At 39.9% G+C, this 15,731-nt stretch overlaps 2 protein-coding genes and 4 non-coding genes across 6 annotated transcripts; all 6 read left to right on the top strand.

Moving 5' to 3' along the window:
* The first annotated feature begins 139 nt into the window (after nucleotides 1-139).
* Nucleotides 140-5,924, top strand: rps7 (ribosomal protein S7). The gene is made up of 7 exons (XM_053489263.1): nucleotides 140-207; nucleotides 847-930; nucleotides 1,012-1,083; nucleotides 2,422-2,565; nucleotides 3,858-3,922; nucleotides 5,133-5,283; nucleotides 5,813-5,924. Exons 2-7 carry the CDS (start codon nucleotides 856-858, stop codon nucleotides 5,888-5,890), a joined length of 585 nt encoding a protein of 194 aa, XP_053345238.1. The 5' UTR covers nucleotides 140-207; nucleotides 847-855; the 3' UTR covers nucleotides 5,891-5,924.
* Nucleotides 2,100-2,322, top strand: LOC128515463 (small nucleolar RNA SNORA73 family). The gene has a single exon (XR_008356670.1). It is a non-coding gene; the product is annotated as a small nucleolar RNA SNORA73 family (small nucleolar RNA).
* On the top strand, nucleotides 3,567-3,789 carry LOC128515465 (small nucleolar RNA SNORA73 family). Its single transcript, XR_008356672.1, has one exon. It is a non-coding gene; the product is annotated as a small nucleolar RNA SNORA73 family (small nucleolar RNA).
* LOC128515462 (small nucleolar RNA SNORA73 family) lies at nucleotides 4,022-4,244 on the top strand. The gene has a single exon (XR_008356669.1). It is a non-coding gene; the product is annotated as a small nucleolar RNA SNORA73 family (small nucleolar RNA).
* Nucleotides 5,312-5,534, top strand: LOC128515464 (small nucleolar RNA SNORA73 family). Its single transcript, XR_008356671.1, has one exon. It is a non-coding gene; the product is annotated as a small nucleolar RNA SNORA73 family (small nucleolar RNA).
* Nucleotides 5,925-8,922: 2,998 nt separating the features above from the next.
* allc (allantoicase) lies at nucleotides 8,923-15,160 on the top strand. The gene is made up of 11 exons (XM_053489233.1): nucleotides 8,923-9,173; nucleotides 9,272-9,322; nucleotides 9,443-9,530; nucleotides 9,858-9,977; nucleotides 11,771-11,856; nucleotides 11,927-12,059; nucleotides 12,228-12,383; nucleotides 12,491-12,564; nucleotides 13,931-14,039; nucleotides 14,133-14,260; nucleotides 14,433-15,160. Exons 1-11 carry the CDS (start codon nucleotides 9,084-9,086, stop codon nucleotides 14,598-14,600), a joined length of 1,203 nt encoding a protein of 400 aa, XP_053345208.1. The 5' UTR covers nucleotides 8,923-9,083; the 3' UTR covers nucleotides 14,601-15,160.
* Nucleotides 15,161-15,731: the final 571 nt, after the last annotated feature.

Below are 15,731 nucleotides of genomic sequence, written 5' to 3'. Positions count from 1 at the left end.
ATTTTACAATGTTGGGGCTCTTACAATAATAATGATGAATTTTGAACACACACACGTGTCATGTTGTCACGAGGCATTGCGCGCGCCCCCTACAGACCGGAAAACCAAACGCATTTCCCGCGCACATTTCCCATGATCCTCGGCGTGACGCGCTTTTACCGGTCTCTCGCGAGATTACGGCCTCTTTCCAGGCCGTCGTTGACTGAGGTAGGTTAGTTCAGTTCAATGTCTTGAGCAGATAACGTACTAAAATGTCCAAAATAGACATGTTGTTGCGATTTTATTTGGTTATAACGTGTAAGTACACTGGGATACGTTAGATGAAGGGCTTTGTTTAGTCGGATGGCAGTTTGGAGGAAGTAATTTGTATAGTTGTGCCAGGACTAGCCGAGGTCGCTCGCAGTCCATGGAGGAACGAGGTAGAGAGAAAGGGCTTGGGCCTGCCTGAGGCTATGGTGTACTTCGAGTGATGTGTTTTTAGGTAATTTAATAAATTTGTTTGAGTTGGATGTAAAATTGATTTAAAATAATCTCGCGGGCTGGCTACTTTATCTTCATTGCTAGTGATGTTAGCTCGTGTTGCTAATGAGACCACGCCGATATCAGTTCTCTCTCAAACAGCTCGTTTCTCATCCACTGTGTGTGTGAAACTAATCGTTTAGTGCTGTAAGAGTTAATTATTAATGCCAAGTTCATTGTTTAGTCTACTAAAAGCTGGTTAGGTTAAGTCTTAACTAGTTAAAGTCGCAGAGACCTTCCCTCAGTTTCACCCAGCTGTAGAAATAAAAGCGTGTTTAAGCCTGATGTCTGTCATGCTTCTTTTTGACTGTGTGTGTGTTGTTTCAGTCATAGGCCATGTTCAGTAGCAGCGCGAAAATCGTCAAGCCGAATGGCGAAAAGCCGGACGAGTTTGAGTCTGGCATTTCCCAGGTAAGATGACTTAAAACGCACACCCTTCATTTCTGTCTTTTCTCTTCATTTTAAAAACGTCTTCTTTTTTCCCCGGGACAGGCTCTTCTTGAGCTGGAGATGAACTCTGACCTGAAGGCTCAGCTAAGGGAGCTGAACATCACTGCTGCTAAGGTCAGGAATGACTCCTCCATCAGAAAACATTACAGCAACTCACACTCTCGGTGCACCTGCACTTAACCGCCGTGCATCCTAAAGTCAGTGTCCTCGAGCTCCATAACATTTATACTGTTATGCCTGGATATCCATTTTGACCACCCAGGAAATATGTGGTGATGGCTAAACATTTTGTAGAAATGGTAAGGTTATCAGAGGGATCCAGTTTGTAATTAGTCTGGTAAATTGAAACAAAGCTTGAGCTGCATACTCATCATAGGGTAACTGTTATTAGAAGGAGCTCCTGGGTGTTTCAAAGCCATGTGGTGTACTTGAATATTGTGCTGAAGGAAAACATTTTTCTTTAATGTAAAAATCAGTGTGAATCACTGTCACTAACAGTTTTGCTTCATTCAAATGCAAAAATGTAACTTTTATCCAAGTAACATCCAAGAGTTTGGGACAGTGTAATTTTTAATCAAGTTTTTATTTGCTGAAATCAAGAGTTTTTTTTATTTTATTTATATATAAAAATCTAAAACTGACACCTTGCATTTATTGGTCAGTTAGGCTGTAAATGCTCAGATTCCAGACTGTTTGTAAACTAGCATCTGGGGGAATGTGCAGCTTGTTTGTGTATATTCCCGGTATTCTGAAAACAAAAGGGTATAGGTTTCCACACGAGTCAGTTTTTCTACTGTGCTACTGCAGCTGGAAGGGCTATACATATACAAATGTTTTCCAGTGTTAGGAATTAACTTTGGCTCTGACCAAGTTAGTGGTTAGATGAGGAGAAAATCCAAAAGCAGTGGTGTGGTCGCTGACATTTCAGTGTATGTTTGTGTTGACCCACCCCTGTGATGCTCTGAAGTGTGAAAGCAGAGGAGCAGAAAAAAGCTGTAGCTTTGCACAGTCGAAAACTTGATTGTATGACTTTTCTGGTACTCAGATTTACTTACCAAACTCAGTCTACCTATATTTGGCGGGTATTCATTTTGGATCATCTTTGTGTGGGTTACACGATACATTATTAACCAACGTGGACATCCTGTGAGTTCACTCGCTCATGTGGCTCTGTCCGTGTGGCGTATGGGAGCGTAGCACTTCGGTGCTGTGACGTACAGTCCCGTTCCACGACGTTGGATAGCATGCATGTCCCCGGTGTTAAGCTGGTGAGGACAGCGTCCTGTATATTCCTAGGTCTTCCCAGAGCCTTATGGGCTGTTACTGGGGAGCCAAACCATGCAGTGCATAAACTCAACTTGGGAATACTTTTCCATTGTACAGTAATGTAGTAGTTTTAAAGCTGTAAGAGTGTTGAGGTTGAGAAACATTGCTGGCTTTTATTTTTTTTAGGAAATCGAGGTTGGTGGTAGCAGAAAAGCGATCATCATCTTCGTGCCAGTGCCCCAGCTGAAGGCTTTCCAGAAGATTCAGGTACGGCTCGTGCGTGAGCTGGAGAAGAAGTTCAGTGGCAAGCATGTGGTCTTCATTGCACAGGTAAGATAAGTACCGTTTTATTAAATATTTATAAAAATGAATGTCTGTTTTCTAATAAACGTGAGCTGTGGCTGGTAGTACACAGTAGCCACAGTGGCCTTTGGGTGCTCCTCTTTAATTACCCAGTCACACATTTTTTTTATATGTAATTGAGGTTAGTGGCAACAAAGGTAGTATGGTCTGAGTATGTATACTGAACTCATTAGCTTATTATGCACATTGGTACAGGCCCATTAATTTTTTTTTGTGCACCAGGTTATTAAATGGAATTGAACAGCATCTAATTTTTGCAAATGTGATAATCCACCACTAGACAGGGTTCATGAAATCAGATTTAAAACTTTTTCCTGTAGACGTCTTTCTGGATGCTCTACCCACTCATTAGATTTTAATCTCAATCTCAAGTCCACACAATCAGGTGGTATGTGGCATGAATGTATTGTAGACAAATAAGAGTGATGGAAATAGAACATTTAAATTTTTGCCAATTATGTTGCTAATCTTCAGGAGGCTGCAAAGGGTCTTTTTGTTTTCCACTCTTAGCGCTATTAAGCTTATGTACAAATGGCGCCATTTTCCATTTGGCTAAATTAACTGTCATCAGGGAGCTTGTCTGGGTTAACGGCATTATGGAAATGTACAATAGTTCCTGGAAAGAGGACAAAATGAAATGTATGTTTGATAGCACTTTAGGAAGAATGCATCAGTACAGAGCTAAAGAGAGAGTACAGAAACAATCTCTATTTGAGGAAGTATTATGCTGCATGCAAGCTTCCAGCGTTACCATGGCAACCAATAGAGAGAGCGTCAGATTTGGGCTGCCAGTCTAAACGGCCAAATCAGCTCTAGTCACTGGACAGCCAGTCCTAAGGATCCACTTTGTAAAATAAAAAAAAATGGATTTACCCGCTCCCTGAAGAAAATGTCACACAATGCCTTCATCTTGCACACCTGCTTAAAACCACTTCTTTTATTTGATTTTGTATGAATGTTTACAACCACCAACGTGGACATCCTGTGAGTTCACTCGCTCATATGGCTCTGTCCGTGTGGCGTATGGGAGCGTAGCACTTCGGTGCCATGACGTACAGTCCCGTTCCACGACGTTGGATAGCATGCATGTCCCCGGCGTTGAGCTGTTGAGGACGGCGTCCTGTATATTCCTAGGTCTTCCCAGAGCTCTATAGGCCATTACTGGGGAGCCAAACCATGCAGTGCATAAACTCAAAACAGTTGTTAAATTAAATTCTTAGAAGTTGCAAGCTTCTAAATTCTGCAATGTTTATTTGTAGAGGAGAATCCTGCCCAAGCCCACAAGGAAAAGCCGCACAAAGAACAAGCAGAAGCGTCCAAGAAGGTAAGTCTGATCATTTGTTACTGATTTTCCTTGGTATTGTTTGAGCTTGTACTGGACAGATGAGGCTTGCTTTGCAGTCAAAAAGGGGGGGAGGGGACCCCAACGTGGACATCCCGTGAGTTCACTCGCTCATGTGGCTCTGTCCGTGTGGCGTATGGGAGCGTAGCACTTCGGTGCTGTGACGTACAGTCCCGTTCCACGACGTTGGATAGCATGCATGTCCCCGGTGTTTAGCTGGTGAGGACAGCGTCCTGTATATTCCTAGGTCTTCCCAGAGCCTTATGGGCCGTTACTGGGGAGCCAAACCATGCAGTGTACAAGCTTTAATTTCACTGGGTTATGGATTGCTTTAATCATTTAAGCAGAGTCTTTGTGGGGTACTGGTTTATTTTAATATTAGAAATCTCACGGTATGTTAAAGTGCTCACAGTATCAATAAGCGGAGCACTTGCTTTAAAAATATTTTAAGGGGGGGGATAAGAAAGAAAATCAATATAATACAAAATCATTTTCACATGTCAAACTTCCATGCCCCTGTAGAGGCGTTGAAAAGCAGAATGGCTGTAAGAGAAGATTTCCTTCGTATGTCAGTTGAGCAGCTTTATGACTGAAGTTTTAAACTAAACACTCATAATTTTGGCAAAAACTTTGTGCAGAGGTGATCAGGGTTGGCCATGAAAGACATCACTTTGTTTAATGTACTATAAAATTGCTGAGGTAATTGGACAATTGGCACATTTCCTGCATTTAACAAAAAAAAAATTCTTGCTGTGAATGTTCAGGATGGGTTTTATGACTAACCTCGTAAATGCATCCTAAATTTATTTTTTTGTAGATGTTTAGTTTGTCTATCAAGATATAAGATTGGTAAAAAGATTCAGGCACTGATTGTCCCGACCTTTGTCCTGGAGAACCTGCTGTCCACCAAATTTTAGTAATTACCTGCTGCGACATCCACCCACAGTCAGTGTAAGCTATTAATTAACTGTCTGTGTTAAATCATGTATGCCGAGTCCACTAGTGTGCAGGATGTCCACCAGGGCAAGACTTATGAATCACTGATTTAAGGTTTTGACTTCAAATGCTTTCATGTAGTGTTAGAAATGATTACAGATGGTGCTGAATGTTTTAACGTTTTAGTTTAATGTTGCACTAAGATGTTCCTGTGTAATTTGGGTTGTGTAGTTTAATCTTGGTTTTTGTTTTGCAGCCGAACTCTTACTGCCGTGCACGATGCCATCCTTGAAGACCTGGTCTACCCCAGTGAGATTGTTGGCAAGAGGATTCGCGTGAAACTGGACAGTAGTCGGCTCATCAAGGTCCACCTTGACAAGGCACAGCAGAACAATGTTGAACACAAAGTAAGTGCTACTTTTATTTTCAACACAATCAACGTGGACATCTCGTGAGTTCACTCACTCATGTGGCTCTGTCCGTGTGGCGTATGGGAGCGTAGCACTTTGTTGCCATGACGTACAGTCCCGTTCCACGACGTTGTATAGCATGCATGTCCCTGGCATTTAGCTGGTGAGGACGGCATCCTGTATATTCCTAGGTCTTCCCAGAGTCTTATGGGCTGTTACTGGGGAGCCAAACCATGCAGTGTACAGTTTTTTTCTTTCATATACTGCCTTTATGTGCGTTGGCTTGTAGAAGCTATTTGGGTTGTTTGAGGATTGACCTTGGTAATTAGTCCAACCCTCAACTTAAGTTTTACTGCCTATCAAGTGTAAATTGAAAAATGACGAGCTAGATTGAAAGTTATATTTAAACTATTAGTTTTGCTTGAACTCTGAGTAGCCTGTGAAGTTTTGTGGTGATAATTTTTACATGTATAAAATTGAGCTAAGGTTTTTTCACTAATCTAATTCTTTGTAAACTCTCTTTTAGGTCGAGACCTTTGCTGGTGTCTACAAGAAGCTCACAGGCAAAGATGTTGTATTTGAATTCCCAGAGTTCCAACTGTAAAGTGCAGATGGCAGAATAAATTTGTATACCATCACATGCACCATGTATTTATTTATTTAATGTGTAGTGGCTTGTTTTTGCACATGCTAAACTATTGTTGCACTGTAAACAAGATGTTTGGAATACCTTTTCTTTGAAAATGCTTTTCGTTAAAAAATTCCATGGAGGTTTTAAAAGTGACACTTGGTAAGCTACAGGTTAATATTGCTACATTATAATGTAGGTGTATAATTTAGAGTTTTGGGTTCATGTCTAAATTTCTCTTTCCCTAAGCTTTCAGGCTAGGCTTATCTGACCTTTACGTTTATGTAACCTATGTATGGACTCTTCACCACCTGTCTAAACAGGTTTCTGATGATTGGAGTTCATTGACATTTTTTAAAACTAATTTCCACTAATTTAAGGACAAACATAAAAAGCTGTTTGAAGGACCCTAGGATTCCAGTGATTTTATTAGGCTAGTTGCCACAGGCTTGTATTTTGTTGCTATAAGGCACCTTTTACCTCTTCAGTTGAAGTTAGTAACACATCTGAAAAACTGGACTGTGTAGAGACTGACAGACTTCGGCTGCTTTTCAATCAGCTAGCACTTCCTGGAGAAGTGGGCTGTTCAGCCATATTAAGTATGATTCCAAACCACAGGGAGTGAAATTGTTTAGTTCGAAGGGATCTGTGAATTGCGAACAAGAACAATGGTTTTATTTTCCTGGAAGTGCATATGCAAAGATTTCCATAAGTCATTGTGCCCCACTGGAGCATGTTGGAGAAAATGCTTGATACGGGATTTATGTAATTATCCTTAATATTAATAGAACCTATTAAAGATACAGTATTCTGTATAAGTTTAATGATGTCACCGGTCATAGCAGATGGTGTAAATACTTTTTTACTAGTGATGGCCAGATAAAGCCTCATTTAGGTGTTGAAGCTTTCCAGGCCAGTAGTTTTAGCAGAAAGTAAATTTTATGAAGCTTCATTCAACGGCTTATTGTACTGCCATCTAGTGGACAAAGTTTGTGTAGCAACTAGCTCGTAACATCACAAGCAGCACAATTAACATGTTCATGCAGCTGAAGGAAATGTGTGCACATGGTTAACATTTCTGAATCTTTGAAGATGAACAGAAGAGTACATGAGCCCTAAGCACTGATCGAGTCAGTCACGAGATTCTGGCAAAGGTTTGCCATTGGTCACGTGACCCTCAGGCTTTTTTAGGACGCGTCCACTGCCGTTGATTCAAGCTTAATTGTCAGTGTCTGTTAAAAATACAGGTATTTCAGACTTTCAAAAAGGAAAATCCATTTAGCCTTTGAAGTTTCTCCTCATTAGGTGTGGACACAACTCTTCTAAAGATCCTAAACACTTGAGTCAGGGGAGGTGACTGGTAAGCATGCAGTTCCAAGCCTACAGACTGTGACTAATTCTGGTGTTAATTTACTTTATCATACTGCTGGCATTCAAGTAGGAAAATTAAAATTGAATAGTAGAAATAACAATTAGCCAAGTTAAAGGCTTTGTCTTTAATGTCTTGGACAAGATGTCAATTTGTGTGACTTAAGCATTACTGTAGCACATCAAAATACTGTTTCACTTTCAATAGTAAAGTGCTGCAAGTTCTAAGCAGAATTATTTACAACTGGTGAATAATGTTCATTATTCTGACTCATTACTAACTGGTGATGAATTGGAAGCTAAACAAATGTTTTTTTTACTACAAGGTTTATGAGAAATGAGGACAGCCATGTGGTATGCTAATGTTTGACTAGATTTTCCACTCACTAATCGTCTATACCACTTCATCCTGTGCATGAGGTGGGGTACACCCTGGACAAGGTGCCAATCCATTGCATTGCACACACATACACACACTGGGCAATTTGGGAACGCCAATCAGCCTAATCCGGATGTCTTTGGACTGTGGGAGGAACCCCACCAAGCACAGGGAAAACATCCAACCTCAATGCACACAGAGGCGGGATTCGAACCTGGCCTGGAATTGAACCCAGACCCTGAAGGTGCAAGGCAACAGTGCTAACCACTAAGCCACTGTACCACCTCTGGGTTTTACAAAATGAAATTATATGGTCATTTTTATATATTTATTTAATTAATTAGTTTTTTTAATGTGTCTTTGACAACTTTGCTTCATGCCCCTGATACAGCTCAAGCTCAGAGTTATTGCTTATGAATACTGTGTCGAATCTCACCTTGCTCTATGAACTGTAAATATTTTACAAGCAGCGTCTGACTACAGCACAAAGAACTTTGGATGTTCCTAATAACTGGGTTGTTTTTGCCTTCTTGCTGAGCAAATCAAGACCCAGATACAGAAATCCCTCTAATTTCTTCCTTTTTTTTTTTTTTTTACTTGATGCTGACATGACAGATTTTGCATTTTTATAAGGGTGTAGAAATGTAGAAATACAATAACTTAAGTACTTTTCCCAGAAATATTTTTTTTTAAACGGTGTATCGTTGTACTGTAGGTTTTTTTTTTTATAGTCTAAAATGACATGTTTGGAGGTATTTTAAAAAGACTCAGGTAGCTTGTAAAACCTTTTAAAGTTCCTTTGCAGCAATACATTTATATCAGTTTGAATAATGTTAATACTTCATTTTCATATCTTTCTCGTTGTTAAAATGTTTCCTGACTTCATTAAAATGGATTATTCCACTGAGGGGTGTGTTTGAGAGCAAGATACATTATATATTCACTGCAGGTGAACAGAAAAAAGCACTATATCACATTTTTTATTAAATACATCATGCTGTAAATTTGTTTTACAGCTAACGACTATATTTGAAGCGGTTATGCATTATACACCAGGGCAGCCACTGAAACCCTGCTAGAGTAACATTATTTTACATAAAGGATTATTGTGCTTTGCTGAGCCAAAATATATATATTTTTATAAATGTATTAATCAATGCACAGTACATTTTAAAATAGAAGCTTTAGGTAAACCAACTTTTGTCTGTACCATACTAAGGGCAACAAATGGATCTTGTTGCTTAAAAAAAAAAAAGAAGAAAAAAAAAGCAACACCAGTGAGGCTGCGCTGAATGTGTACTTTGCTCTGTTCGACCTTTTAGTAAACACACACACCTGAAAAAATTCAGTAGGACAAAAAAGAAGCATTTTTTTCAGGCAATCCTTGAGGTTTTATACTTTTTGAAGCATTTCACATTGAGGATGGCAAACTGTTCATCTGTGAAATTGAACTCCGGTCAACCAGATTTTGTGCAGTTTAACAATCTCGCGTGTGAAACAGCAGGAGGGAAGGTGAAAACTGACCACAAGTACAGCACATTGAGCTTCTCTCCATAACTTTGAATAACTGCTAAAGCTTTTTATTGCCTGTGCTTAATTTGCTACTCTAGGTGATTTTTGCAACGGATGAGTGGTTTGCTCCTGCTCGAAATCTCTTGAAGGTACAGCGTCGGTTTTCACTCTTGTATATTTCAGTAACTTGTGCACGAACAAGCGTCTTAACAATTAAACTTTTCTCAAAGTATGTTTTTTTAAGATTTCTTATGCGTTTTGCTCTGTAGAAGGAGCCTGCAGTGTTTCTTGCCTCAGCTTTTACTGAGTTCGGGAAATGGATGGACGGTTGGGAAACAAGAAGGAAAAGAACACCAGGTATCATTTCGTGTTTATCAGAAAATCTCACTTGAATCTCTCAGACACCAACTTCTTATTTATGACCATGGCATTGATCTACTTTATAGCTTTGATGAGTGTGTGTAGTGGGGGCCACTTTCACTAAGAACCCTCATCTATCTGCTCCACTTGATCAATAAAATGACAGGAAGGAAAAGAGCTCTTTGAAGTATTGCAACTGGACAAGGCTATCTGACCTGGCTATGAGAAACTGTCTTATAATCCTCAAAACTCCTGTCTGCTTAAAAGTCATGTATTGATCTCATGAAAGATGCACAGTATAGTTTCTTTTGTCTTGTGCTAAAGGTCATGACTGGTGCATTGTGCGGTTGGGAGTCCCTGGTGTCATTCATGGCTTTGATGTGGACACGTCGTTCTTCACGGGAAACTTTACGCCTTCCATTTCTATTCAGGCTGCCTGTCTCGGTATGTAACGGCAACCACAAGGAGTATGTAGATTATAAAAAAAAAAAAAAAAAAAACAGTTTTCAATTGACTAAGCTATGAGTTGTTAAAGGATGAAATAGTGTGTTTTAGCACAAATTACAGTTTGAATTGTTCAGGTATATTTTCAACAACACAACTGAAATTTATCATTTTATGTTTTAAGTGTCTAAATTATTTCACTCAGTGGGAAAAGGCTATATTTGTACACTAGATCACTAGTGATCAATAGTCATACTATAGTCATTCACTATACAGTACATACACTATATTGCCCAGAGTATTCACTCGACCATTCTGATAATTGAATTCAGGTGTTCCAATGACTTCCATGGTTACAAGGTGTATAGAATTAAAGCGCTAGGCATGTTGACCACTTCTATAAACATTTGTTAAAGAATGAGTCGCCTCTCAGGAGATCAGTGAATTCCAGTGTGATACCATAATAAGACTGCCATCAGTGCTTTAAGTCCAGTCATGAAATTTCCTTGCTACTAAACATTCCACAGTCAACTGTTAGTGGTATTCTAACAAAGTGGAAGCGGTTGGAAACGACAGTAACTCGGCAGATGCTGAGACACATAGTGCACAGGGGTTGCCAACTTTCTGCAGAGTCAACAGCTGAAGACCTCCAAACTTCATGTGGCTCAACAACAGTGCATCGAGAGCTTCATGGAATGGGTTTCCATGGCCAAGCAGCTGCACCCAACCCTTACATCACCAAGTGCAACACAAAGCATCGGATGCAGTGGTGTAAGGCATGCCACCACTGGACTCTAGAGCACTGGAAACATGTTCTCCCTGGAGATCATAACACCCCTCCAGTGGCTTGTACAGTGGACACTATGCATGATGGGTTCATGTGCTGCCCTTCTTACCCTGATGCACCCTTCGCTCTTAAATAGTGTCAATCTGGACTCATTAGCTCACATGACTCTTTTTCATTGCGTTAAAGTCCAATCCTTGTGCTCCCTAAGATACTAAAGCCATTTTTTCTAACTAATTTGCCCAACAAGTGGTTTTTCTTACATCCACACTACTGTTTAGTTCCAACACAAATGATGAGTTCTCATCCCATCATTTGTGTGGAAATGCTTTTACTTTCAATACTTTCACTGTGTAGCATACTGTATTAGCTTTGATTACATGAATTAAGTGTGCTGGGGAGATTGTACATGGGATTTGGATTAAATGGATGGTCACTATACAGATACGTGATTTGTACAGAGGGATTTCCTATTGTTTAAATGTTAATTATGATTGTGTTGAGAGGTACTTGATTATTTTTGTTGTAGTTTTGCACAGACAGACATAAAGAAATTGAAGCACCACTTGGCCTTCTTGAGTTTAAGACATGTGCACTAGATGGTGGTATATCGCTAAAATTGAAGCAAACTAGAGACAAAAATGCGGCTGTTCATTTTATCCACATGGATTCTTTATTTCATTGGCCGGATTCTTTTGAAAGATTAGTGACAGTGTAAGGTCACAATACCAAGACACAGTAATTGATTTTGTTTGTTCGGACCGGACAGTAAGCTGTTAGAAGAAGTAAGCAACACATAAAAAGGTCCAATAAATACTGAAAGAAGTGTATAAATGTGCACATTTTTCTTATAAGTACAATTTTCAGTTCCACAAGCTCTGCAGAATGCCAAGAAGGCGTCAGTCTCAGGGGAAGAGTGCATACGAGTTCTTTAGAGGTCATTATATCCTGTAGTGATCCACTATTAGAATAGAAAAGTAAACAAGTGTGCCTCATGTGTGTGACTCAGATGGAGTGTCCGTGCCAGCTCTCGATCTTGAGGGAGACCGTACAGGTATGGCTGCTTCAGAGAGCCAGTTTAAAGCTGTGGCACAGGTAATCTCTTGTCTACTAATATCCAAACTGCTTACAAAATGGATTCAAATCAAACTTGTGTCAATGACAGCTCCACTCTGAGAGCTGGGAGGAGATCGTGCCAGTGTCAAAGCTGAAGCCTGGATACTCTGATTCGTGCCACAACTTCTTCGGTGTCTCCTTCCCCCGTCGAGTCACCCACATCCGTCTGAACATGTATCCTGGTAACATACACAGACATACACATGTCATATCACTAAATGCTTAGATGCTTAATTACTATAAGCACACAATCTACCCTACTTATGGCTTATTATACTAAGATATAAAAATACTATTAAAAGAGTTAGAATTTAGTGTTAGGCTGCATGCAATTTGCCAACTCCTGACAGATGGAGGGATTGCGAGGTTGCGAGTGTATGGGGTCGGACAACGAGATTGGTCCGGTGTGCTCAGTCGGGAGGAAGTAGATCTCGTCACACTGGTCAATGGTGGAGTGTGTGTGGGCTACAGCGATGCGCATTTTGGTCACCCGCGCAACATGATTGGTAATGACCACATCGATCTGCAATGCTTGTTCTTTTCCTCTAGTTCTTCTGAAGTGATCCCCTTGGTATTTAAGTAGATAAATACACAAGAGTTTGCACTTTTGCAGGTTTGGGAAGGGCTGAAAACATGGCCGATGGGTGGGAGACAGCACGACGTCTGGATCGTCCCAAAGTGTTGAAAGTATAATGATACTTTTCAATTATTATTATTATTATTATTATTATTATTCAATTCAATTTAATTCAATTCATTTTTATTTGTATAGCACTTTTACAATTTACATCATCACAAAGCAGCTTCACACAATCAAAAGAATTGAGTTTGTATGAAATGTGAATGTGTATGAATCAAAATGATATCATTGTCCCTGATGAGCGAGCCGAGGACGACGGCGACAGTGGCAAGGAAAAACTCCCTGAGATGGTAATAGGAAGAAACCTTGAGAGGAACCGGACTCAACAGGGAACCCATCCTCATCTGGGTGAAAACAGATAGCAGGGATTGATGTGCATAACATAAGAGGAGATGTGTAAGATTAAAGTCCAGTTTGTTCCTGGAGGCTCAGGTAGACTGTAAGAAGAAATTCCTAAACTATCAATAAAGTCCTGAACTATTGAGCGACTGAAGTCACAGGTCCTCAGAGAACAACTGTCTGCATCAGTCGAGGACCGGACCACCTTCATGGAATAGTGGAACCATCCCCAGTCACCACACGCATTCCAAGTAGACCACACGGGGCATCCATGTGATGAGATCTCCAACCAGAAGCAGGACTCCAGGATGAGTTAGACAGGTCCAGATTCCCGCCTCTGGTCTTTGTGTGTGAAGTTTTCCTGTTCTTCCCATGCTTGGTGGGATGCTCTAGTTTCCTTCCACTGTACAAAACATGCAGATTAGGTTAATCTTTGTGTGTGTGTGTGTGTGTGTGTGCGTGCATGTGTGCCCTGCTAAGAATTGACACCCTGTGTCCTAAGTCTCCTGGAAAAGCTTAAGGCCCCTATACACACGATAATCGGTAGAGGAGATGAATGCATGAATGAATGCACTTAATTCAGCTGTGTATACCTTGCTTACAACAACTAGAACAAACTGGTGATCCACTGCCATCACCAAACCATTGCATTCTGCTTTTGTAATGCTTTTCCAAGCTTGTACCATACTCTAACTACATTCAGTTCTTTGTGAGTTTTATGAGCTTTCTCCATTCTGTCTTTGCTTCAGGAGGTGAAATGCAAGCTCGAGTGGGTTAAAGTCTGATGACTGCCTTTACCAGTCTAAAACCTTACACTTTTCCCCTGATGAGATGCTTTGTTGTGTTGGCATTGTTTTTTACGTTCAGTATTCTGTTGTGTGATAAAGTTCCTCTCAATTAGATTAGATGCATTTCACTTTAAATGACAACGTAAGTGTAGACCTCTGAGTTCATCCTGCTGCCCCCATCATGAGATACATCATAAACAAATATTGCTGAGCCGGTTACAGAAGAAGCCTTTGGGAGGAGACTCATCAGATTGGCTTATGATACAGTACATATGTACTTCCTCAGGTGGATGAGAAGGGCATCTTGCAGGTCCCTGGATTTGAGTGGGCCATCTTCAGACTTGGGCATCCTGGTGTGATCAACAAAATTGAGATAGACACTAATCATTTTAAAGGTACACCTACTGTAATGTGCAGATGGATTTTACTGTTACATCAGAAATGATAGTAACTGATATTGAATTTCCATATTCTCATCTATTATTTAGGTAATTTTCCTGACTGGTGTAAAATTGAGGCCTGTAGTTTAACCCCAGAGGAGGAACAAACGTATGTAAGGAACAAGTGGAGCAGTGAGAAAGGTCCCGCATGGAAAATGCTCCTTGTTCCTCAGAAAGTATGCCATCGGTCTTGTTTCATATTGCTTTATTAACACACTTACTTTATTGCATGATTTACATGCAGTGGCGTAGCTTCGCCATTGGAATTGATGTTAAATATCAATCCACTTTCTCCGAGTAATCTTCTGCGAGTATGATTTCTTTCTTTTTTTTTTTTTCTCTGTGAAGCTGAAGCCTCACTACAGGCATCTGTACTCTGGAGAGTGTGTGCTGCAGTGTGGGTGTGTAAGTCATGTGAGGCTCGTAATTGCTCCTGATGGAGGGGTCAGCCGGCTTAGACTCTGGGGCCACATCATCTCCAACAACTCAACTAATCGTCAAATCTCAAAACTCTGACCGTTAACACCACAGCAGATTGGTCTGATTGTACACGAACACTCAGGAGGCCAGGTGGTTAGTTTTACTCGAGATTTGTTTTGTGGCTCGTGACGATTCTTGTGTATTATAAAAGAGTGAGACATAGCCCAGAACCTAAGCATGGAGATGATGCAATATTCTTTCCTAATAATCAACTGGAGTTAATTGAGTATTTGTTTACCGCAGCATTACACAATGTAGCCAATGCACAATAATGTGTGGTCATGAAATATTAACACCTTATTAAAAATGTCACCTCAGTGGAAAATTAAGAGCATTTCTCTGCTGGTGTTACACCAGTTTAACTGGATTTATGTTGTGAAATCCCTCAAGATTATAATCCAGATATAGTTATCTTAAATTACTAGTCATTAATACTAATTGAAAGTCCCCTAATTAATTACATTATTATTAAATTATTAACGGCATGTTATAGTTCTATTTATTGATAAGGAAAAATTTGCTTGACTGTATTGCATTTATCACATTCACTGTACAACAATTACAATATTTCCATAAAAATTTCTGCTCTAACCCTGCTCTATGTTGTGGAGACTGGTTTATTAGCACATTGCTCACTTTCATGAAAGAAATCCAAATCTTTTCATATTTCAATAAATTCAATTAATATAAAGTAAATTTATAATGTTTCTTGATAAAGAAAAATTCTAATGCATGACTTATTCCTCATTCCTTATTCAAACACTGTAGTTTGAATAGAATTTAAAGTATGCTTCTCTATTTCCAGCCCCTTTATATAGTGACAGTTTACTTGGAGAGTTTTTCCCCGAGTTTCTTTATCATGTCTGCCCTGTCTTTGTACAGATTAAGCCAGTCGTCCATAACAGGATAATAGCATCAGCACAACCAAGAAGGATTTGACCCAGGTCATGCACTATCAAATCAATACAGATTTCCTGCTTTTGCTGGAGAATACAATTCAGATTTGATTCTTTCCATATGGGCCGCCTGCTAGAGAAAGAGAGAGAAAGGAGATAAAGTTGTCTTATTTTACTCTGGAAACTGAGCACTGAAGTTTGAACAAGTTATGTTCACTATTATGTGACACTCTTTTTGCAGCCGAACTAAGGTTTTAGGTTGTTGCTTATA

The sequence above is a fragment of the Clarias gariepinus genome, chromosome 27 (genome assembly GCF_024256425.1).
Source record: "Clarias gariepinus isolate MV-2021 ecotype Netherlands chromosome 27, CGAR_prim_01v2, whole genome shotgun sequence".
In the NCBI taxonomy this organism is placed as follows: Eukaryota; Metazoa; Chordata; class Actinopteri; order Siluriformes; family Clariidae; genus Clarias; species Clarias gariepinus.
The sequence above is the reverse complement of the archived record's forward strand: the minus strand, read 5'-3'. Positions and strand labels throughout refer to the sequence as shown.